The 25,108-nt window shown below is 36.0% G+C and overlaps 1 protein-coding gene across 1 annotated transcript in view; it reads left to right on the plus strand.

The window, feature by feature from the left end:
- Nucleotides 1-25,108, plus strand: part of LOC145679476 (endoglucanase E-4-like) — a 40,802-nt gene that overhangs the window by 4,292 nt on the left and 11,402 nt on the right. Inside the window, exons 3-6 of the mRNA XM_081750055.1 lie at nt 5,342-5,562; nt 6,012-6,107; nt 9,641-9,823; nt 12,161-12,338. Coding sequence (XP_081606181.1) covers nt 5,342-5,562; nt 6,012-6,107; nt 9,641-9,823; nt 12,161-12,338 — 678 coding nt within the window. The remainder of the gene's footprint in view (nt 1-5,341; nt 5,563-6,011; nt 6,108-9,640; nt 9,824-12,160; nt 12,339-25,108) is intronic.

Below are 25,108 nucleotides of genomic sequence, written 5' to 3' on the forward strand. Positions count from 1 at the left end.
TCTACTCGTCACGAAATTGAGGCATATAACTCATGAATCATTTCCAGAGCAATAGAGGATCATTATCATGCAGTTCAGCACTCAATTGCATCAGTGATGGTCAGTGTTCGAAGTGGAGAAAAAGCAGAGACGATATGTTTTATTACGATTTTGACTCGACATACGGGCTATCTAAATGCTGAAATCCAGTGAAAGTATGATGCCTAAAAGATTGCATTTACATTTACACAATGAGTGAAAACCATTAGAGAACTTCTCTGTAGTAATGGGGGGGGGGGGTATGTAGAGACTTTGATCGCCCGCCAACAACTTTCTGAAAAAAAAAATCCCCTTATCTTGTATTATAGAAAATTACACACGAAAAAGCTCAAAAACCGAATGAGGATATTAACAATTTCCTGTGGGAAAACTCCAGGTCCACTCGACTGTGGGGTATTCCAAACCCCCAGTAGATCCGCCCATAACTCCAAAAATTTGCCCATGCTCAAAACACGACATTTATATGCATTAAAACAAGAATACACACACATTCATAAGAAAGAAATAATTCAATATGGCACATCAAAATATAAACTAGGTGAACTTCTTTGAATATGTCTTGTATCTTAAAGTTCTAATATGATATAATATATTACCAAATACTGGCTTATAGTGTTATCTTTTCTCTCGTAAAATAATAAAATACTAGGACCAGCTCACTTGACCGTAAGATTTGATCCTTACCTTCGAAAAGAGAAAATTAAGCTCGACTGTGTAAGCATGTGACTTAGGTCATTTACCATAACACCAGATCGTATGAAATAAATAGAAGTATAATCCAAGAATTTTTAGAATGTGGCGCCACCTATCTCCAATATTGAATCCACAATAAACTCTGACATATGAATTTTAATAATTTATCTAGTTGGGACATTCATAACTTCACAATACAATATTTAAAGAAAGCAAAAATTTTTAAAACTAGATCAAGAAAAACAACAGATGGCAGTTTGCAATTGTATACTCACTTCGTATTTGTTGTAGCCATTCCAGGTTTTGATCCAACAACAAACTTCAGAAGTAAATGCATTTACATTCATATAACACTCAAAATCATTGACTTATTTCGTATTCTTAGATGGATTACTAGGCCATGTTTCAATTTTACTATTCGCAAGTATAATTAAACTTCTTGAGAAATATCAATAATTCATGCTCGTCTATATTTAATTGGTTTGTAGATAAAGCTATTGATTCCATGACGTGAAGGAAATCCACTTGATTCTCTAAATACGTACATAAGGCTATTTTTTCTATGACGTATAGAAAACACATAATATTTTCTAAATGCGTAGATAAAGCTACTGATTCAATGACGTGTAGAAAACATATTTTTTAAATGCTTAGATAAACTATTGATTCAATGACGTGTAGAAAACACATGGTATTTTCTAAATGCGTAGATAAAGCTACTGATTCAATGACGTGTAGAAAACAAGTGATGTTTTCTAAATGCGTAGATAAAGCTACTGATTCAATGACGTGTAGAAAACAAGTGATGTTTTCTAAATGTGTAGATAAAGCTACTGATTCAATGACGTGTAGAAAACAAGTGATGTTCTCTAAATGCGTAGATAAAGCTACTGTTTCAATTACGTGTAGAAAACGTGTTGTTTCCTATATTCCTGTATGCTGCTGTGGATTTGACGAGGCATATTCTTTTCTGTAACTGAAATTATCCATTGTCACGTTGGTAGGTGATAAAATTTGCATTGTTAGGATATCGGTATTCTTAAGTATGGGCAACAATTACTAAGTTCATATGTGAATGAAGTATATCTGAAACAAGTTTCACTGTGATTAATTGATCGAATGTGTTTTTTTATAAGGTCATAAGTAGCTCGGATATTTAGAATTAATTTAAAGGCTATACTAGAAGTGGCATCAGAACTACCTAGGTACATGAGCTTCTACCGGGAATAGAAATCTGGTCTTCGTCGCGGAAGATGCATAGCTAACCATACACACACAGAGCCCTAAACGAGTGAAAACGACTCAGAAATGCATGTCTTCAAATTTGAACATACTTTAATGTGTACAAATGAATTGCCTTCTAATAGTGAACATAAGGAAATATGTCGAATATTTGACATTACGGCTATGTCTGCCATGAATGTAAAAATTTGACCAACTATAACATATCAAAATGATCTACTACCTTGCTTTCATTAGTTTTGATGGATTTGTATGTTATGTCTGGATTAGGGTTGCCAGATTTTCTAAACGAAAAACCGGGATACCAATCTCAGGCTATATATAAGGTCATGGTTCTTACTCATTTGGTCAGAATACATTAATTACCTGTCTCTTTCAGGTTACTATTCACAATTTTTCAGTTTATTCTATACACAGTTAACACAAATGAAGCCCCACAAGGGATATATAAAGAAATTGAAAAGGTAACATAAGAAGAGCTACTCTTGGCGTCCCTTATTCTGAATTCCGAATTGTTGTGTTTATCAGGTCCTAAATATTGCCTCAATTACGATACACCCTCCCATTTATGACTGAAGAGATATATTTTTTCTTTGTTGCGTCGCCACATGAATCAGAAACAGTATCTTAAAAGAAATACAAATTTAGCATTTAGTACGAAAAAATACATTTACGCTAAATTCAGAACAACAAACAAAAAGTAAAACTCTTTAAAGATTTACGCTGGCATTCCAAAAGTGTGGCAAAAAAAAAATCAGTATCAAAATTAAACAAGACACACAGATTTATGTGTTTAACTGCCACTTCTCCTGCTAGAGTAAGTTGTTAAGAAATTTAACCTCAAATTTACTAAAATTTTATCAGATAGAGCAAAAAATATAAATTCAATATTATTGAATGCATGCACGGCATCTTTAAAAATATTTATTCAGAGATGGGAAAGAATATTAAAGACTACTCAGTTCTGTAATTGCTGAAGTGCGATTTCAAATGTAATTTACAAGGAAACATTCAAATTTGGTGAATTTAATTGCTAAAAATGATTGCTGGCATTGGACTCAGCATCAAAAGAAGCAGAGAAAAAGAAGGTGTTTAGTGGCAGACCGTATAAAGGGTGGGAGATAAGTGAGAGCAAAGCGCGAAGATAGAACATAGAAAATGTCTATAAAAGCCATGTTAATTTTGAAACAAGTAGAAAGATTGAGGTCAAATATTATATATGGAGAACGCATGTGAGAGCTCCACTGAATAGACGTGGATCATAGGGACATCTGAAAAGCCGCCATATTGGAAATAGTGCAAGAAGAATGTACGGGAAAGGGATCATGTGGCATAAGACACTTGACCCACACCATCTACTGACATCAATAGTCGCCAATACAGTTTGAGACCTCTACAACAGGAGGCGTCCACGCTATGGCAATGTACTGCACTGTCGTAAAGGTGGCGTGAGTGAGGAACAACCACAAACGTAAATGAGGCCACTTACCAGCCAACAAGCACGGTAGTTCAGTGGTAGAGCTTTCACCTCGGGTGCTTGGGGTCCATGGTTCGATCCCAGCTCGCGCCGCGTGGACCTTGTGGTGGACAAACACTCTGCTCGTGGGTTTTCTCGAGGTTCTCCCGTTTCTTCATTCCACTATTTTATTCATTTCTCATCATCACCGTCTCCTTTAGCCTAACCGGCATAAACGTGGGACGTAAAACTTAAAGATTTCAATTTCATTTTTCTCAACATTGAAACCAAAAGTTGTAATGGATTTCTCTTACTTCTACTTTTAATACAGAGCCCGAAAGGTGTTCTTGGAACGTTTAATTGATTGCAGAAAACTGCATCTTGCTATCACTACCCTTTTTGTCTCTCGCCTTCGGTACGAGCTGTCCCGGGTTCGATTCCCGGTGGGGAAACTCGGTCGAAAAAGTGAAACAGCTTTTTCAGGCCAGCCACCCTGAATCAGGTTTTCCTGGGTTTTCCTCATTTACACCAGGCAAATGCCGGGATGGCACCTAACTTATAGGTCCCAGGCCGCTTCCTTCCTTCCATTTCCCTGGATATTGTGCTCGGCGAAGGACGTCATCCCTCAAACATGACGGGCTAAATGGCCTTAGATGTCGAAAGCCCAGAAATCTAAATCCTAAATCCCTAAACTACCCTTTTTGCTCTATAGTGATCAACGTTAAAGCCGGTTTGATTGCCTATCAATTCCGGTTTGAATATTATTTGCATCAACAAACTCGATTTCTAGTACATAAAGCACCTATTAATCAAAATAGTTAAGTAATTAAATTTATTGTTAAAATGTTAATATATTTTTGATGTGAAAATAATTTATGTGCTGCATGTATGTTTAGATTTTTCTACAATGAATTTCGTGTATTTAAATGTAGAAATGTGGCAACACTACTCGCATCTCCTTGTAAACAGAATGCTACAACAACAACAACTACTACTACTACTACTACTACTACTACTACTACTACTACTACTACTACTACTACTACTACTAATAATAATAATAATAATAATAATAATAATAATAATAATAATAATAATAATAATAATATGACTACTTTCCTTCGCTTAACAAAATAATGTATGAAATTATAAACTATGAAAATTTAAATTTGCTTAGCAATTCGCTATTCAAAATGCAAATTCTAAATATAAGTCAAATGTAAGCGTCCCATCCACCAAAAGATTTCTGTCAATTTTGAGAACCCTCGTATTAAGCGAATACAACCAACCCTATAAGATCACTACAGAAAATTCACGCAACTACCAAATCAACGACTGAAAACACCCAAATCATTGTTATTGTTCACCTTTTCCTTCTTTATGCCAGAAAATAAAAACAATTGCAATATTTTGCGATGTTGGTTACGTCCTACGGCTCATTTTTTCTTCCTCATAGATTGTTTGCCGTGTATTCTGTGCATAAACGTGTTAAGCTGTTGTAATTGTCCCACAAGAATTTTAGACCTAGGTTTCTGGGAAGCAAAAGCCCTTTATTTTCTGTGTGTGTGTGTGTGTGAGAGAGAGAGAGAGAGAGAGGGTTTTTTTCTATATAAATTCGTTCCCTACTACTAAGCATCTGGAGGGCCGCGGTGGCTCAGTGGTAGAGCGTGCATCTCTGGTGAATGGGGTCCCGGCTTCAAACCCTGCTCCCGCCAAGTTAACTTTGTGGTGGACAAACACCTTGTGCGTGGGTTTCTTCGGGGTTCTTCCGCTTCCTCCCACTTTCTTCATTCCACCATTTCATTCATTGCTCATCATGACCGTCTCCTGTAGCCTAACCGGCATAATAGTGGGACGTGAAACTCAAAAATTTCATTTCATTTTACTACTAAGCATCCCTGACAATCATAGCGGAATTGCCACCCGTCACTGTAATTTTCTAATAAAATATATCTGTTATTTTATAGCTGCGCAGTATGACTACGGAGAGGTCTTGGGTCTCTCATACTTGTTCTATGAGGCCCAAAGGTCAGGGAAGCTTCCTGCAAACAACCGTGTTCCCTGGAGAGGAGATTCTGCCTTAGATGACCAAGGGGAAAATGGAGAAGATCTTACTGGAGGATACTTTGACGGTATTGTATTACTTTTAGATCTCTAAAGCCATGCAAGGAAAAACCACATAATTATCCCCTTGAATTTTTATTGGTCCGTTGTTCATTGACATTATAGGATAGTACGTTAGGGGGACCGAGACTAGGGTTACCCTAAGACAGACTTCTAGGAAGAGGGCAGATTCACAAAAAGGATGTAGACTATATTACTTAACAAGTCATTTAATAGCATCTCGAGAGAATATAATTTAATTAATTAACCTTCTACAAAATCGACCAAGTTTTTAACAGAATTATTTCAAGTAAATGTTCATATTATTAATTTTTTTGTATTTCCGTGGACTAATGGTTTTACAATTTCAAAAAAGTACATAGTATTTGATTATGCTTATTCTCTAACCCAACACAATTTTGTATAGTAAAGTATTCTCGTAAACGACCTATTAAAACGATGATTATTCTATTTTCAGCTGGCGATTTAGTCAAGTTTGGCTTTCCCATGGCTTTCACAGTTACGTACCTCAGTTGGGGTATTATTTCTAATACAGATGCTTATGTGTCTACAGGTAAGCAAGTTATGTTGTTAATATATAAATACGCCTTTGAATACTGTTTGCAACTTTATCTGAAAAAATCATATATAAAACGTTTAACTATGCTGGTGGTTTCAACTAGTTTACGTGCTGGTAGAGTCTCTCAATTTTAGATTTATTATAACTAAATTTATTATTACTGGATATTTGTGTTTCAAAGAACCTTACTCTCCACAATAGTTTTTGTATTGTTTCTGCATTTATTGACCGAAATACATATAAAGTAGAATATACGTAATACAAATAAATTTCACTATCTGTTTTATAAAAAATAATGTGCATAAAATCATTATAACATATTCAAACATGACTTTTATGTATTTTGTATTATTCGATAGCACATTATGCAGAACTACATATTCAGATTGAATACCAAGCAGAGCTTTTACAGAAAAATGCGACACGTTACTAATTTTTGGTAGTACAATTGTATCCATAAAAAAGCATTTTATAATATTTACAATGCATTGTGTGTAGCTGATTTAAAACAACTTCTCAGAAGTAGATAGGGCAAAGAACGTTTAATGCTCCTGACACACAATTTCTGACATTTTGGACAAAATGTTTTTGTTTTCCTGTTCTTATTCCTTGTGTAAAGTTTCAATGACTTCCTTTTTCGGAGCACGTGGGACGTCGATGGCGCTGCTGACACTGTACGAACTACTTTTGTCAGTTCACAAGAATTTTTCCTGTTTCTCGTCTCGATATACGTACTATGATCATCAGGAATGTGCTGGGCTCTTCCTGTCATTCTCAAATTCACAATATTAAGAAGTTCGGTATGAGTGCGCGTAGAAACATATGCTAGAACATTTGTTTATTAAATATGACCACAATTATGATAGGGCTTCTCGGAAAACTTCGAATAAGTCTCGTCCCCAAGACTGAATTATTCCTTCTTGATGTTTCACTTGAAGGGTAAGCAGAAGGGTAAAAATGGAATCGAAGATAATAAACATGTTTTACTAGGATGTACCATTTAAATCAATTTCTTTGATGTCCCTCCCAAATTTTACATGCCAGAGACGCCAGTGGATCAACGTACATAATGATTTACTAGGGTACTTGCATTCTGTTGCTAACTAAAAGCTCTGTTGGTGTAGACGCTATAGTCGTTGATTTTTGGTAATTGAATGTACACTTCAGCCTACAAATTTTGAGTGAAGAAAATATTCAATAAGAAAACAAATGTTCAAATATTCAAAAGAAAAAATAGTTTATGTGAATTATATGTTATATTGCTTCCTTTTATATTTAGATGAAAATAAAACAGAACTATTTTTATACTTTGCCAACAGAGGAGGAATGGTTAAAAGCATGTTGCTCTGATTTGGTTTTATTCTACCCGAATGACTTGGATGGCGTAGGATTATTTCAGGATTGTAAGGATATAATCCGTTCACTAAGGTGTGCTCACTTTTCCCCACAAGACATACTGAAATATGTATCTTCAATGGGGATTGAAGCTTACAAAAGTTTGGCAACCTCTCTTCAGATTTTCATAACACTGCCCGTATTTCTTGCATCATGTGAAAGGTCTTTCAGCAAAATGAAACTGATAAAATCATACTTAAGCTCCACAATGAGTCAAGAAAGACTCACGAATATGGTCATTCTTTCTATCGAAAATGAAATAGCATCTACTTTGGATTTTGATAATACAGTTGTGATTTTCGCAGCTGCCAAAGCAAGGTGGAACACAGGCTAATAAGTGGAACTATCGTCGAAAGTAGTTTCACATTTCAACTTAAGACAATAAAAATACAAAAGTACCAAAAGAATAATAAAACGCCGTCAAGATCTGTCAATTGACGGGTGGTGGGTGGTAGTGAAAAGTAGGATGGTACAGCCCGTAGTAGAATTCTGTACTCACATATCGCTCATTTGCTGCAACACTGATAGAACTCAAAAATGACCCTTATTGAGTTAATGGGAAGGAAAAAGCCCTTTATGCATCTACTTTCTATTGCCAGAGCGAGAAGTTTGACATTGCAAAATTGACTGAGAGAAGGCAGTTTCTTTATATAAATTACTGTTGACAATATAACACGTCGAAACCTTTAAATTCGTCTCCTAAAAAGTTGCGATTTTTGAGTTGTGTCACTGTTGCAGCAAATGAGCGATATTTCATCTATGGTATATTCCTAATTATTTAGGATATTTTGTTATAATATATTCTAATACTAAGTGTATTAGTAAGTGGTAATGGAAACAGTCACAAGTGACAGAATATAAATATAACTGAATTATTAAATACAAAATAATGTAATCAGAAAACAAGGGTAAAATCTGGAAACTGTAAAAAAATACAAGCAGGAGAGAGAAACATTATAGTGCTTAACTATTCAATGATATTTCGGCAAAAGCAGTGGGACTAAATAGATTGTATTTTATCACTGGAGAGAAACCTAGTAAAACAATAAGTGAGAAAGACAAACTCAATGTTAATATGAATGGGACTAATTGTAGGAGAAAAATCTAATAAAATAAAATACAGGTAGCGTAAACTCAGACAGGTGAGAAACCATGAATGAACTTAACCATATGATAAAATGCACAGGAGAAACACCAAAAGCGAGAACCGAACAGGAAAATTCTAGAAAACTTCGAGCTTACATTTTGAAATCGTATCGGTTATAACCAGTTAGAAATCGCATTATTTGCAATTTTTTTTAATGTCAGAGCATTGTTAAATTTTGTACGTAAATTTGTCTATTAGGAGCATTACTTCCACTGTTCCATCTACTTACAGTACGCGTTTAATCTAGGATAGTATAACTTAGGTGTAGGATAAATTCTGGGCTCTTCGTTGTTACGTTTTGTTTGTTCTTAAGAGGGGAGTATTTAAAGGGGGATCTTCAGGTCTTAAGCAAGCCCCAAAATTTTATGTACTATTTTAAAGTAAATGAAATATCTTGCAGAATTTTCACATTCCAGGAATAAAGTTAGCACCCCCCCCCCCGAAACAAAATCGTAAATAAGCCACTGGTTCTTAAGATTATGTTATTTCTGTCGTGGGTTGTAGTTTCCATTACATTTGTATCTCTAATCCTTTTTCTATAGTGTCCTTTTATTAAAAAAATGAATTAAAAAAGAAAAAGCATGCAATGATAGCTCTGGTCTATTGTACTTTTAGATACCAGTCTAAAGGTTATTCTGAGCATTAACAAATAGATTGAAATGGTTTAAACACACATACCAAGGACGAGAAAGGGGGAGGAGGAGTAAACAGAAAGAATGATTCTGCAAATGAATGTCAAAAATAGCAGTGTATAATTCATGATTGCTCGAGAAGGGAATCCGATCTACTTCACTGGCCCCGGGCACCAGTTTGCCTTACGCCGCCACTGATCTTGGCCCCAAAAGTTGAATTCTGGGCAGCTCTACTGTTTCTATATCAAATAAGGATATGTTTCATTGACACATTCCTTATAAATGAATGCATTCCAAGGAAAGTACTCTTTCTTAACACTGGTCATTACGCAAGGCTTTCTTTTCCTTTACAGAGCAACTCGAATATGCAATGGATGCTCTGAAATGGGGTACCGATTACTTCATCAAATGCCACGTGGAACCCCATGTTTTCTACGGCCAAGTTGGTAATGGAACGAGTGACCATGCGTATTGGGGACGACCAGAGGAAATGACTATGGCGCGACCAGCTTTCAAAATTGACGAGGAACACCCAGGTAAATTTAATTCTTTGTTTTCCGAGGAAGAAGGTAGAAAAGACTATATATATATATATATATATATATATATATATATATCGATAATATACTGGGGCTTAGTATGAAGAAGTAGAGGACAGTTTTTTTTCAATGTAATTAACTTGAAACCTCCAAAAATTTTCATTCTAATTCGAAATGAATGTTTATGTTTGTTTGCTTTTTTATTTATTTATACAAATTTAGTCAGCGCTGAGCCATGGATAGCGAAAGACAGTGATTGCTTCATAGAACTACCATCCTCGGAGGTCGTGACGTGTCATCAATATATTATGGTTAATTCCGAACTCTCGTAATAGTTTGAAATACTCTCCAACGTAAATCAAACGTGGGACCGCATACACCGACAGTAGTAGAAAAATCTTTATGTCTTGTACGTATTTGAAATTTATGTTCATCTATTCATATTATTTCGGAAAGACAATTGCGAAATGTCAAGCTTCTTGTACTCACTGAAAAGAATGCCTAATTTATCCCATTCGTCATATTCTACAAAAAAACATCAGAAACAAGCATTATTAATCTGGCAATTCAAAGACATCTTTCCTTAGGTTTTGAGAACTCCTGAATAAAACTAACCTTACATATACTTATGTAGACTTACTAAATTAAGTTTTGGTATTAATGTTTATCGGCCTCTCGGAATAAATTATAAGCATTTCAATATCTCTATACATAGGGTCTTTACCAAAGTTTTATAAAAGTTAGACTATTACAGTATTATGTTTGCTTCGAACTGTACCTACCTGGTTAACTTGATTAAAGTATTATATTAAAATATTATACTATTCAGTGAGCAGTTCAATGTTACGCCTTCTTTGAGATGCGATGGTATAGTATGAAAGTATCTGTTCTGTGCGGAGTGATCTTGCACGATTCAAGTGCACCCACGAACTGTACCCAAATCAACACGCTCTATCCTGAGTAAATTTCAGCTTCTAGTCAGTTTAGTACATTTTTGAAGCTGTGTGTCAGCTAGTAGAAAAAAGGGCATGCAAGCTATTGTATATACATAGTAAATAAATCTTAAAAAGATTCTATTTTAAGATGAATACAGGACTTATTGGTATTGTTGGGTGGAATTGCTGCAATGCTACCGAGCTTGAGTTGGATTTTATCCATTTCCATTAATAAGTTACTCGAAGACTACTAAGGTTTAGGTTCGGAAATCCGGTCATGGTTCGAAACCCACGTAAGTACTTGTCTGTAAGGGGGCCGACCCTGGGAGACCCGCCTCCCCCCCCAAAGCTCATGTGGGTCCCCTAGTGTATTTATGAATATACAATATTTGACATAATTTGAATGCAATTTGTCTTAACATCCTCATATATATACCTTCTGTGTCTGAGTGTCCCCCAAATTTACCGAGAAATCGGCGCCCTTGCTAGTCTTAGGCGTATGAAGTCCCATCTTTCATAACCGCGCTATTAGACAATGATGCAAAGGAAAAAATAAGCAATCAGAAGTTAATAATTACGAAACTAGTATAGTATCAAGTATGCGTGTCTACTCATAGTAGACATGAGAAAGAGTGAGTATCGAATTAATAAAAGTAACTCTGCTAGAGACTGGAAAGAGGATCGCACAGAACATTTTCAATTTCGTCCAGTACACGTGAAACACTGGAGGTTGTATACTGGCACCTAACGTCATATCTTTATTTCACTAGTAGAAACTGGGATATGGACAGAAAACGATGAAGTCACTCTGTTACCCGTTAAAATGTTAACGGATTCACTCTATTAACGATCGAGATAATCGATATTGCAAAAAGATAATTCAAATAATCGCTTTCGTTCAAAAGTAATTGTGTGGAGTAACGGACGGACGGAGTAATATTACAACCTTATAAAACCGACTAGTATGATCCTAAAAATACACGCAAACCACTCTTTATTTGACACACTCTTCTTTAGATTATAGGTACAGTTGGAGTGTTCCCCAACCTTTTCCCTTTTGACAGACGGCACATTTCACTGAACGTTTATAACGTCGCGACACACTTCAGGTCGTTGACTGGTATAGTCTGTCTCAAAATAGATTCTAACTTATGATTAACCGTTTCAGAGTTAAAAAAAATAATAAATAAATAAAAAGGTTTCGTGTAAAATCTATTTGATTGAATAAAATTCATTTTTAAATTCTAAAATTCTAAAAAATAAAGTCTAAATTTCTTTCAATTTACATATTACATTCATTTTAAGAAAATAAAATTTAGATTTCTAATACTAATGCATTCTTTAACACAAGAATATCCTTAATTGAATGGAAATGTGCTAATTTCTGTTGTTTCTAAAGGTTCTGATCTGGCTGGTGAAACTGCAGCTGCGTTGGCTGCTAGCTCCATTGTCTTCCGGGATGTAAACAGCACGTACGCAGACGAACTCCTGAGTCACGCTGAACAACTTTACGAATTTGCTCTCAATTTCCAAGCAATATACACGGAGTCCATTCCAAATGCAGTTGATTTCTATGCGTAAGTAAAATACAATTGAGATAAGAATTTATTTTATTGGATTTACATTAGAAAAATAAACATATTTCTAGATTAAAAATTCTCAAATTGAGCGTCTCTACTAGTGCTGTCGAATTTTTGGTGGCATTTGCGGTTTTCGGTTTTTGAGAAAACCGGTTTTCTGAAAACCGAAAACCGCAAATGCGGTTTTGGAAACCGAAACTGCAAAAGCGGTTTCCAAAACCGAAACCGCAAATGCGCTTTTCAAAACCGACATTTCGGTTTTATGAAATTTCACTTTTTTCAAAAACCTATTTTCGATTTTTTCAAAAACCGATTTCAACAGCACTAGTCTCTACCTTTTAACTTCTCACTGTTGTCTTGTGAAGAACAGGCGGAGTTTTTTTTTTTTTTTTGACTAGTTGAGAGATCAATTCACAATTAAAGATAATCTTCCTTCAATATTTTAGAGAAAGAGATCGTTGAACCATCCAGACAACAGCACCAGAGATGGTTTCTAGACGTTAAGGCGATTTAAAATTTTTAGAACAATCTGAAAAAATTATTAAATCGCCTTAAAATTAACTTAACTTAAAATTTAAAAAAAATAACTTAAAATCGCCCGAGTCTTTAGCTTATAGCAAGACTCTTCTAAGTTAAAAAAACAAAAGCAGTTTAATTAGTCTTTTGTTACTTTTTTTAGTGAATTTCATATTTTTCTTTCTTTTAGAGTACAGTTTAATTTTTATTTCTTTTTGGTATATTTTGTATTTAATTTTCCTTGTATTATAGGTGGCATAGCAAGTAGCAACAGTCTATATTACGCATACTTTCGGACTCCTTAAATTCATATCAAACAAAAGCTTAATTTATCATACCAGAGCTATTGTTTTCTAGATAGATAATGTATAGTACTTACATCCTAGCTGTAATTTTTTCCTAGCAAGTTCCACTCTGTTATAATTAAGGTGTTTTTCAAATATTTAATTTGCATAGTGAAATAAACTACCATCTATTCTTCATTTTCTGAACTCTCCAGTGAGGAGACCTACAATGATAGAGTACGAACATTTAAACAGGGATAAACGCCTTAAAAGGTTATCTTAAAATATCGTACTCATAATAAATGGATAACCGTCACGCAAATCCTAATATTATGAACAGTCCTGATAATAGATGTAGCTCGCTACTTGCACTATCGAATGTTAAACTATGCAGGAAATTGGTCGATGTAGAAGTAATGTGAACATTAATTGCGGCTTAAAAAACTGTATAGTTTCAATTTAACTATTTCAAAATAAGACAAGAGTCGTAATCAGTAGCGTAGCCAGGATGTGTGTTTGGGGGGGGGCAAGTGCTGTTATAGGTACATATAGAAAAATTACAAACAAAAAATATATAAACATAAAAATATATAAAACATTGCAAACTTCAAAGTACCAAAGTACATTCTCGGACCTCTTTGGGGGGTCCGGCCCCTCCTGGCCCCCCTTCCCTATGCCACTGGTCGTAATTATAATTTTGGGACCGCTTCTTTAGTCACTTAATAATCTAATTATAAGATTTTTGTTACAGATCTACTTTAGTTATTCTCTCATTTTGTTCATGGATACAGGACAAAAATAATATTTAATGTATTGTTTGGACTAGCACCTATTTTGATGTGTTCCTCTTCGATGATGCAGCAAGGCGAAGGTTCTAAGGAAACAAGTAGTTTACAGTAATATTGGATTATGAGTTTCCAAAATTCCAAGAAAACGTGATTTTGCTTTCCGAAGTATCGTAAAATAAAATGCTCTCAATTATTAAAGGCAAATACATCTTAGTATGAAAGTTATTCTATAAACGTAAGACTTGATCATAGTGTAGAATAAAGAAAATGTAACAAATTTTGTATAAGACAATAAGAAAAGAAGAATCCAGAAGTATTTGGTGGAACTTGGAACAGACAAGATTTCAGCTATTAGGCTATTTACCAATAACAAGAAACTGTTAATAACATTATTAGTTTGTTTCGGGTGGCGTTAAGGCCGAGAATAATGTCGCTATAGCAATGAAATACGAAGCAGCAAAAAGTGTAACCAAAGTGGAACGCTGCAGTGACAGTTTGATGTTTGTAAAACTAAGTGCAAAACCAGTGGATATTGTGATAATACAAGTGTATGTGTGAACAACCGACCATAATAACAATGAAGTAAAAGTATTGTGTGATGAGAGTAGTGACATATTGAACCAGGAGGGAAGAGCTAAAGTCAACACCATAGTAATGGGAAACTTCAACAGCGTAGTAGGAGAAGAAGCCGCGAAATCTAGTGGGGTCATTTTGACTAGGTAGAAGAAACGAACGGGGCCAAATGCTTATCGATTTCTGTAAGCAACATGATATGGTGATGACGAACACGTGGTTTAAGGAAAGAAAAAACAAGCTGTACACGTGGAAAAGTACAGGAGATAAGAAACGCTATCAAATCGTGTAATGCTCCATTCGGTATGGGCATTACAATCTTGTTATTATTGTGAAATATTTAATTTAATGTTAATTTTGTTGAAGATGCCTTGTTCTCAATCTAGTTACAGAAGCTGTGTTAAGGGAACTTGGAATATGGTCTGGACCATAATAGAAATCAATGTTGATAGAAGAAGAAAAGGCACAATATTTTAATAGTTTTTACATAAGAACTTCCTGTTATAATTGTGTGTGTATTATTCTGTTAATATCATGATGGAGAGAAAATACCAGCAGATTATGTGTATGTAATAGTAAGTTTAGGGGCTCCGTCCCCTTTCTCTAATAATCCGGGATAACTGAGACGGTCCCTTTCCGCTCATGTATAATTGTTTATATTAGTATGAGATCGTTGGGATCCGAGGACCCAAAATGGCGCCCGTCGAGTTCGATCCAAAGCCACATCAAGTGTTCGTTTATAGTCCTCGCTGTGCGCGAATGTGCTGTCACCAAGTGAGAAAAGCTAGAATAAAAACAAACAAATATCAAGTATTTTTTTTTTAAGAAGAGAAAATTTAAAATTTCAAACTAGATTTATTCAAGTAAGTAGTTGTAATTTAGATATTTTTACTTTAATCGTAATTATTTTACCACATTTAATAGGTGGATAAGCATGTTAAAATTTAAAAAAAATCTCCCGGTAGGAAATCTACCAATTGAAAAATAAGGGGGGCGAAGTGAAGCTATCCTCGCCGGTAGGGGATAGCGTCCTTTTTTTTTCCGCGTCATCATGAAGTGGTGAGAGCGTCTTAGCCAACTCAGGGAGAAATTTCTGACAAAATCCACTTAACCGCAGTGTAATATGTAAGTCAAACTTATCAGTGAAACCAAAACCGGTTGGTGGGAGAAAACCTGAAGGACAGCTATGGATTGAGTGTAATAATTCGATCAACTACGACAAAATTGACAACTCCCTCTTGCATGGTGAGGATGCACGTGCTTCACCCATAATGGATTAGTTTGCAGTGGATAAGGTTTGAACGTTAGTTTCCAGGATTACAAGGTAACATCAATGCTTTTTTTTATTTACAATGCGGCTGGAGTAAATCTAGAAGATAAATTGTAAATCCGGAAGGGTCATGTGACTCGGAAGATTCCAGGCGTAGGGGAAGTGACTGCTGCCGTCTAAATTTAGTTTCGGACGAATTGGCTAATGTTTTATAAACCGTGACAAACCTTAAAAATTTGAACTAGGAACTAAATTCTTGGTTTTCGAAAATTTATATTTTTTTATATATATATATATATCAGATAAAAAGGGGGGAGCAAAGATAAATTAATATATACGCCTGCTTATTGTAAATTATTTCTACAATGATAAAAATAACATTATATGAGTTTCGTTAGAGTAATGGAATCTAGAAACATGATTGTTTAAAGTAAATCTTTCCGGTCAAGCATGGGTCCCCAGTCGCCTGGGTGATAGAATTCGTCCTTCCTCTCCCTTCACTTCCACTTCCACTTGTCTCTGTTGGAACTTCAAATATCGAAAATCTACGCTTAGCTCAGCACCTCTCCATATCAAATCTTCGTTCAAATCTCTTTCGTTTTGTGTGAATTTATTTTCTTTGTTTGTTAGTTATAGTAGTTAGGTTAGTTTTAGTATTGTTAACTATTGTGTACCAAAATCTGAAATTGGCTCTGTTGTTTGTGGTTAATAGGACCCTTCTAGTAAACTTCAAATATGGAATTATAAACCGGGGGTGATGTTTAGAACGTTCACTGCTTTCTCTCTCTATCCTGCTGGCATGTTGTTAACATAAATGCTTGTGATAATGGAATTACCTGAAGCTTGTCCGCTCACCCTGTAACTTAAAGAAATATTTGGCAGATACGATCAGTAGTTAAAAATTTGTGCTACACAAAAGTGACACTAGAGAAGTTGCGATTTAATGAGCCATGGGCAAAGAAATAGTTAAATATATGAAGAAAGTGTGTATTTAGAGACGTGTTGCGCCTGAGATAGACAGGTTGCCCGCTCGAAGGCAGATAATATTTTATTTCTTCAGTGCGTTTATGTAGGCCCGGCCATTCTCTATCTCCACCGCTGCCACTTTCATAGGGTGTTCAGCCATTAGGAAAGCTGTTGGGTGAAAATTGTATTCAGTTTGTGAACCGAGTTAATAAGTATGCCGTAAACCTTTGTAATAGTTATTTTGTATTCCTGATGTATGTCAGCAGGCGAAAGAAATGTTACCACCCCCCCTTCCTTTCGAATGATGTAATAGTGTTTAAAAACAATTGTAAAATTTAATACTAAATTGTGACGAAATTGAGTTCAGGCAACGTAACAATTTTTTTTTTTGGTCAACCCGATATAAACAGAACTTGTAATTTTGTACTATGTAATTCTAAATTTCCAAAATGCAAAATAATGTACTTGCACTAAGAATCGGATTGACGAAACAGAGTTTATATTGTATGAAACTAAATATAACCTGAACTAAAATTTTTTTTTGGAAACTTAAGAGGTGCATTAAAGTAAATGTTCTGTTCGCGTAGATATTGTCGTAAAGGTAGGTTTGGTGAAGACAAAATTTGGAATTAGGAACATAATTTGGAACTAAATTTTCAACCTAATTATACTTTTTTTTCCCACTTGCAATGTATTTCAGTCTTTTCCTCCCCGTGCGGGAAGGGGAGCTCTGTCATTGTAGTTTCATTTTTTTTCTTTCTGTTCTAACAATAAATTTAGTTTGTATTGTATGAAGTAGTCGTCATTGTGTTATGAGATCTGAATATCCCTTAGTTATAAGCTCGATTAACAATATTAGCAAGTGGTCTTCAAAACGAAAGAATTAAACTTTATGGATATTATCAACAGTTACAGTGCTTCTCGCAGTGGTCTCAACAGGAGAAAAGATCCTGATTCCAAGTATAGTTTAATTTTATTTATTTATTTTTTTTAATCTTCCTTTCTTCATTATTGCAGATGTTATTTTATTTCTCTTTTATATTTTAACTTAAGTTTTTTTTTCTCTTTCGTTGTGCAAATATAATTTACGTTACGGTTGGATAGCCTGGAGTACCTTCAGTACCCAGGAGAATATTCAACCTAGGCCAAAGTCTGAGGAAAGGAAGAAAGCGAAATAAATCGTTACATTAAAAAGTGGCGACCCAGCCAGGATGATTCTCTTGTCTGAGTACTGCTCGAGAAGTAGCGTGTAATAATATTAATGGATAATTCAAATATTAAGTTGGTGAAGTGGAAGTGAAGTGGAGAGATGGTGGGCGAGTTTTGTTTTCCGGTGCTGGGACTGGAGGCTTGACTGGAAATATCTTATGAGTGTTTATATAAGTATATAGTGTTCTTGAAGTGAAAGTTTCAATGTCTTTTTGTTTTATTTTATGCTAACTGTGTTTGTAAAGCGATTGTAAAATGGCGTCTCGTGGAAGTGGCTCCGATGGGGATAGCGTTTGTTCGGGTTCTCAGCAAAAAGAATATGCATGTTGTGATAATGCGCATCAAGTAGTCAGTAATGAAGGAGTAGAGAAAGTGAAAGCCGTGATGTGCGAGAGTTGCCTTCGCTGGTTTCATTTTGATTGTGTAGGTATGAAGAATACCTCTAGTATGTTTGCTTTAGTAAGCGCTGATTCCTACCGCTGGGTATGTGCAGGGTGCGAAGCGGCTAAGCTACCTCAGCCTAACAATGGCAATGACGAGGATCCCGAAAAGGGAAACAAGGAGTTTACGCTTGATAACGGTATTTCTGACAATGCACCCATCGCGACCTCGTCACCTGTCTTACGAGACAATTGTACTGTGTCGTCTGTCTCGCGAGAAGACGGTCTTATGTTAATGATGGAAAAGCTGTTCAAGAAGATACACGAAATTAGTTACGAGGTAGTTAGTAGTAAAAAGGAGGTGAGTAAAGTTAACCAGAAAATCGACGAAGGGTTCGAGAAATTTGGGACTCAAATTACTGAGGTGCAGTCTAAAATTGAACGAACTGCTATAACCGTGCAGCAATTATCCTCTAAGTTGGAGCAAGTAAAAATACAAGCTCATGAGGAATTGCAAGTAGCAAGCCAGAAATTAATGGATAATGTTGGGATAGTTAGCACGAAGGTCGAGAGTAATGAATTACGAATTCAAACACTTGAGCATAATATGAAGGGAACCTTGAGTAGGCTCGAATCTCAGGATACGCGTCTGCAACAATTACCTGAGAGGATAGAAGCGCAGAATATTGTTTTACAAGAAGTTAAAAGTAAGCAGGATGGAGTTGAGGGCGCAGTGGGCGAGCTGAAATCACAGAATTCCAAAACAAATGAAAGATTAGAGAAGTATCAAGGCGAAATAGGAAATGAAGTAACAGCATTGAAACAGCAATTAGAAAAGTTAGAATTAGCTTTGCATGAGGATAGTAAAAGTGACAAGTCTGTAGATCACGAAATTCCTAGAAAAAGAGCGCACGTGAACTTTGAAACCGGGTTTGCTCAAACAAGTAACCGGAATAGGAATATCCCAACTAACAATCCTTTTGTATACAACCTGTCGACTCCTCCTCTGTCGAGTGGTAATGATAATTATCATTATATGGCAGGTAATTGGCAAAACAAGATTTTTGAGGGTACTAACTTAGGAAATTGTTTCGGATCTTCTTTTATGACAACCACCCCGAATTTGGAATCTCAATGGCAATGGCAAGGCCAAAAACCTGATGTTCATCCAGTAACTTCTAACCCATTTTTCTTTTCACCTAATAGTGGTTTCCAAAATTCTCCTAGTTTCTCATCGTCTATTATCAAACCTAAAGACCTTAAAGATTTTCCGGTTTTTAGTGGAGAGATGACAGCAGGTGCAGGCCGATCTTTCTTGCGAAATTTACAACGATGTTTGGATATGTATAGATTGTCTGATGCCGAAAAACTTTTAATAGTGTCGAAATGTTTGATGCGGGGGGCCGAAGCGTGGCTGCAATCAGTGGCACGCGATATTAAAAGTTATGAAGATTTTGTAAAACTTTTTAAGAAACAGTATTGTTCTGCCAGTATGGAAAGGATCCATAAGAAAGCTTTGCAAGCTTTAAGATTCGATCGGTCGAAATTTTCTACATTGCTTGAGTTTGCTTGGTATATAGTTGAGGTTTATTTCAATATAACTGAAGTGCCAGACCAGTCCAAATTGATAGATATTTTATTGGGTTGCTTGCCGGCTGAGGATTCGCGGTTGTTCATGGTAAGTCCGTGTTCAGACATCGATGAATTGATGGCTAAGATTGCGGCACTGTCGGGTCACGCAAACGCGCATGCGAGTGATTTAAGACCTCCTGCGAGACGGTTTTCTGCCAAACAGGCTAAAGTCGTCAAAAATAAAATTCAACAAGTAGAAAGTGGGAGTCAAACTGATTTTCTTAGCTACTTCGACAGTCAACGTACTAACCGAGATAATTTAGGATACGGTAATGATAATAGAAATAATCGGAATGGTCAAAACGCACAAAACAATCAAGGCTTTGGATCGTACCGAGGAAGGAATCGTAACTTCCGACGAAGGTGGCGTGGTAGTCGAAATGGAAATTCGAACTATAGGCATGAGTCATCAGAAAACACTTCCGGTCAAAGTAATGAGAGAAATAGTGATAACACAAATTTTACCAATAACTCGGGAAACATAAACGGAAATAGTACGACCCCAGACAGACGGGCTCCGGCCCCGGAAAACTAGAAAGGCAGTCACTTTTGGAAATGGGTGAAGCTGGCTGCGGTAAGGATGAAGACCCCATTATAATTGATCAGACGTTAGAAACTATTCCTAAAACTTTAATATCGTTGGAACCTAATGAAATTTCTCAGACTTTTGATGTTTATCAACAATCCGTTTGCTTCAATGTAAATTTTGTAGTAGAAGACGAAATATCAGAACCAATTAGTGAACATTATTTTTCATCGTCTCCGGTAGTAAGTGGTGATATTGGGGGTGTAACGTTAAATTGTACAATAGATAGTGGCTCAGATCTGAACCTGATGGACTGGGAGATATGGAGAAAACTTAAGCAGAAATTCCCATCTGCTAAGTTAAGACCATATTCAGGATTGACTTTGGGCGCCTTTGCCGGCAAGGAGAAATTTTCTGTGCAGGGTGTTCAAACTTTTAATTTAAATATTCAGAACCGGATTTTTGATGTGCCAATCTTTGTCATAAAATATTTAAGGACTGATTTAATTTTGGGTTGTCTCTTCTTGGACAAGTTCCAAGGAGTGATTGATAGATGTAGAAGAGAAGTTAGATTGAAGGATAATTCCGGGAAGGAAATTATTATTGAAACCACAAACCCGAACATACTTTCGGTTTCTATTTCGATGGTTGAAATCGAAACTAGTCCTTTTCAAAAGTCACTGGAAAAGATAGTTGCGGTCGTAAACGAAACTTCTAATAGTAAAGATCAGTCTAAAGTGGGTTCAAGGACAGATTCGGTTAGGTTGGAGAATACAGCTGGGTCAGTAACGGAATTTGAATCTAATCTTAGTGAAGACGAAATTCGAACTTATATTTCCTCTCGAGACGATCTCGACTCCTCTTCGAAACAACGCTTACAAGATTTACTTATTAAAAATAGAGATCTCTTTTCTGAGTATCCGCGAAGAGTTAGAACACCCCTGTGCAGGATCGAATTGACGGATGAGGTGCCTATTGTCGGTCCATATTATCCTATCCCGCAGTCTATGCAGGCAGCTTTCGAAGAAGAACTTCAAAAATGGATTAAGTTAGGGATCGCCAAAGAACAACCTTCTCCTTACCGCAACCCGATCCATTGTGTGAAAAAAGCTTCTGGTGGCGTACGCCCAGTCCTTGATACGCGATATCTCAATAAAAAGGTAATTTCTTCTAAAATACAAGTGGAACCGATTGGGGACATCCTCAATCGTGTTGCCAAAGCATGCTATTTCAGTAATTTTGATTGTTCGTCAGGCTATTACGGAATAGGACTTCATCCTTCTTCGTATAACTGTACCAGCTTTGTTTACTTAGGCAGACAATATGTAATGACTGTTCTTCCGATGGGAATTAAAAGTGCTCCATCTATTTTTCAAAATGTAATGTATAGTTTTTTTCAAAATTCTACGAAATCGTACGTAACGGTCTATCTAGATGACGTTCTCGTCTCTAGCATCACTTTAGACCAACATTTTGAACATTTGGAACGTGTTTTTGAAATTTTTAGGTCGGCTAATTTTTCTTTGAATTTCAAGAAGTGTAGTTTCCTGCAGAAAGAAATCCACTTCTTAGGACATGTAATAAGTGGCCAGGAAGTTAAGACAGACCCGCGTCACAACGAACCGATAAGATGTTTTCCTATTCCAAAATCCAAGAAACAGGTCAGGCAATTTTTAGGTTTAATTGGTTGGAGACGCAAGTTCATAGCTAACTTCGCAGGACTAACAGCTCCATTTTTCGACCTTCTTAAAAAGGATAAGAAATTCCAGATGACACCCGAATTGCTAGAACTTTTCTTCAAATTAAGAGAAATCATTAGTCAACCTCCAGCTTTAGGCCAACCCGATTTTTCTCTTCCTTATCATATTTACTCGGATGCTTGTGCAGAGAATTTAGCGGGCTATTTGTGCCAATACCCTTCTCCGGAAGCAGACCCTGTGGTGATAGCTTATGCTAGTCGTCGTGTTCGACCACATGAATTATCTTTATCAATCTTTCAACTTGAACTCTTAGCCGTACTGTTCCTCTGCGAACATTTTTCTCAATATGTTTTGGGTCGAACTACGTATATTCATTGTGATAACGCTGCCGTTACGCACGCGTTTACAATGAAGAACTTGGATCCTCGTACCACCCGTATTTTATTGAAATTGCAACGTTTTGATTTAATTTTCGAACATTTATCCGGCCGGTCCAATCAAATTGCTGATATACTTAGCCGAAATCCTCCTGAGGTAACTAAGGAACAAGAGCTCCGGTATGTAAATTTTCTTACGGTACAGGATTGTTCAGCTCTAGACTTTAACGAAATTAAGGAAAAACAACGTACCGACCCCCTTTGTGTTAAACTTCGGTCCTCTTTGGATAACGTTTCTAAATCTAATCATATTTTGGTTCATCAGGATCTCCTTTATATCAAAAATCGTAAAACTAATCAGTGGCTGTTAGTTATCCCTCAGGAACTTACAACAAAAATCGTTGAGTTAGTTCATTCCAAGGGACATTTCGGAGTGAGGAAATGTTGGTCGTTTTGTCGGTCATTGTTTTACTGGAAAGGGGTAAAGCTTAGTATAAAACAATACATACGAAATTGTATAAAATGTGCAGAAACAAAATTCGCGAACCGCATTATTGCAAAGGATGATTGTAGCATAGAGGCAAGAATGCCACATGAACGATTAGGATTGGACATCGTAGGGAAATTGCCAGGAAGTCATGGTTTCTATTATATTCTTTTAATAGACATTTATTCTCGGTACGTGTGTTTCTTTCCACTTAAAACGGCCCACGCTAAGGAGATAATAGCAGTGTTGGAAAGGAGATATTTCTATCTGTTCCCCTATCCCAGGGCTATTATCTCTGATCGTGGCCCACAGTTCCTTTCTAAGCTTTTTAAAGGATATTGTAATCGTAACAGTATTAAGCATGTTCTTACTTCCAGCTACACCCCGAATGCGAATGGCCTAGCGGAACGCAGCCATAAAGAGCTTAATCGTATTATTAGACTGGAGTGTCAGGAGAGACAAACACAATGGAGTCAGGTATTAAAGCTCGCGCAGGAACTTTTAAACTATTCCTTATGTAGTAGTATAAACTGTACGCCTGCTGAACTGTTCTTATCGTATTCAGCGGCGGAAGTCTTTAAGAAATCATTTCCGTGGCCCTCAAATTTAAATAATTTAAATATTGGAGATAAATATCTTGAAATTCACCCGGACGTGACCTCAAAAGTTGAAAAAAAAAGGGTAAAGAAAACTGGGCGAGAGGTAATCCTGAAAGAGGGACATCTTGTGATGGTAAAAACCCATTACCTCTCATCTGCAGTTAAGCATTAAACGTATAAATTTATGAAATGCTATGTCGGCCCTTATGTGGTCCAGAAAATTCTGAAAAACAGCGCCATTCTTTATACGTTGAAAGGCGAAAGTGTAGGAACCCAAAATTTTCAAAACCTAAAATTATTTGACTATACCAAGGAGAAGAGATTAGAACTCCTCCGTCATTATCCTCACATCATACAAGACGAAATTACGTAACGATTAGAAGGTAAAGAAAATAGAAACCAAAAACAGCCTATAGGATATGTAGTAAAAAAAAACAATGGTATGTGATTGTTTTATACTGTAATTTTGTTAGTGGTAGAAGATATTCCTTATGTTAAGATAGGTATAAAGTCGTTGTCATGTCTCATTGCGTTTTTTTTTCTTTCATTGTTAGTGTATTTTCATGTCATGTTGTCATATTGATTTTTTTTCCTTTTTTTTCCTTTTCTTTCTTCCATTAGTAGTGTATTTCCATTCCCGTGTACTTTTATTTTTTTTTTTTTTTGGTTAGGTATAGTCTTATGTCATATTACTCGTGTATGTGATGTTGATGTCTTGCAGATGATTTCATTGACTGAATCTTAGGTGTAATTTTATGTCGTGCGGGTTAATGTGAATTGTCGGTGGAACCTGAAGATTTTTTTTAATATAGTTTAAGAAGTTTTTTTTCTTTTTCTCTTAGCTAATATCCTTGTAGGTATAGGTTAGGATCAGGATGTCATTTTTTTCTTTTCATTGGTAAGGCTTGTTAAATGTTATGTCGTGTTTGTTTTGTACCTGACCTTCATTGACGATTTAGGTAAGAGTTAGCTTTGGTGTCGTGTGAACTCGAATTAAATAATTGGGAATCAAGATGGAAAAATAAATTATCTCGATCGAGATAACTTATTTTTCTTCGGTGGGCCCCGAAGATGAGACGGTCCCTTTCCGCTCATGTATAATTGTTTATATTAGTATGAGATCGTTGGGATCCGAGGACCCAAAATGGCGCCCGTCGAGTTCGATCCAAAGCCACATCAAGTGTTCGTTTATAGTCCTCGCTGTGCGCGAATGTGCTGTCACCAAGTGAGAAAAGCTAGAATAAAAACAAACAAATATCAAGTATTTTTTTTAAGAAGAGAAAATTTAAAATTTCAAACTAGATTTATTCAAGTAAGTAGTTGTAATTTAGATATTTTTACTTTAATCGTAATTATTTTACCACATTTAATAGGTGGATAAGCATGTTAAAATTTAAAAAAAATCTCCCGGTAGGAAATCTACCAATTGAAAAATAAGGGGGGCGAAGTGAAGCTATCCT

This window comes from Thermobia domestica, chromosome 2, assembly GCF_964235325.1.
Source record: "Thermobia domestica chromosome 2, izTheDome1.hap1.1, whole genome shotgun sequence".
NCBI classification, from domain to species: Eukaryota; Metazoa; Arthropoda; class Insecta; order Zygentoma; family Lepismatidae; genus Thermobia; species Thermobia domestica.